This window comes from Arachis ipaensis, chromosome B07 (assembly GCF_000816755.2).
Source record: "Arachis ipaensis cultivar K30076 chromosome B07, Araip1.1, whole genome shotgun sequence".
NCBI lineage: Eukaryota > Viridiplantae > Streptophyta > Magnoliopsida > Fabales > Fabaceae > Arachis > Arachis ipaensis.
This window is the reverse complement of record NC_029791.2, coordinates 19,011,009-19,011,468: the sequence shown is the minus strand read 5'-3', so window position 1 is coordinate 19,011,468 and position 460 is coordinate 19,011,009. Positions and strand designations below refer to the sequence as shown.

Here is a 460-nt window from a genome sequence, read left to right as displayed (position 1 = left end):
CAGAATCCTCAGTTATATTCAGCGGTATTTTGAACCTTGAGTGTGCCGTTCTTCCATTGGGAAGAAGTAAAGATGCAATACTACTCGAAGCAACGTTTAACACTATATCACCCCTTGAGCGAATCTCAGCAGACATAAGGTTCCAGAGAAATGTTTTTCCAGTACCTCCATGACCATACACAAAGAAAAAACCCCCTTCATCACAATACACAGCTGTAACAATTTTATCGAATGCATATCTCTGCTCAGGTGTTGTGATGGCTAACATGTCTGAGGCATTTTTCTTTAAATCATCCCTGTTAAAGTTTAGCTCTTCCCTTATAACCCTTTCGGTTAACAAAGAATTATCAACTTCAGTTGCTAAAGGCATAGGAGGATAGTCTTTCAAGGTCTTACCATAGGAATGTAAGATCTTGTCTATATCCATTAAGCACAACTGCTTAATCTCATCATCTGACAT

The 460-nt window shown here is 38.7% G+C and overlaps 1 protein-coding gene across 1 annotated transcript in view; it reads right to left on the bottom strand.

Annotated features, from left to right (window-relative positions):
• LOC107606847 (ATP-dependent DNA helicase PIF1-like) overlaps positions 1 to 460 on the bottom strand; it is a 1,363-nt gene extending 903 nt beyond the window's left edge. Inside the window, exon 1 of the mRNA XM_016308862.1 lies at positions 112 to 460. Coding sequence (XP_016164348.1) covers positions 112 to 460 — 349 coding nt within the window. The remainder of the gene's footprint in view (positions 1 to 111) is intronic.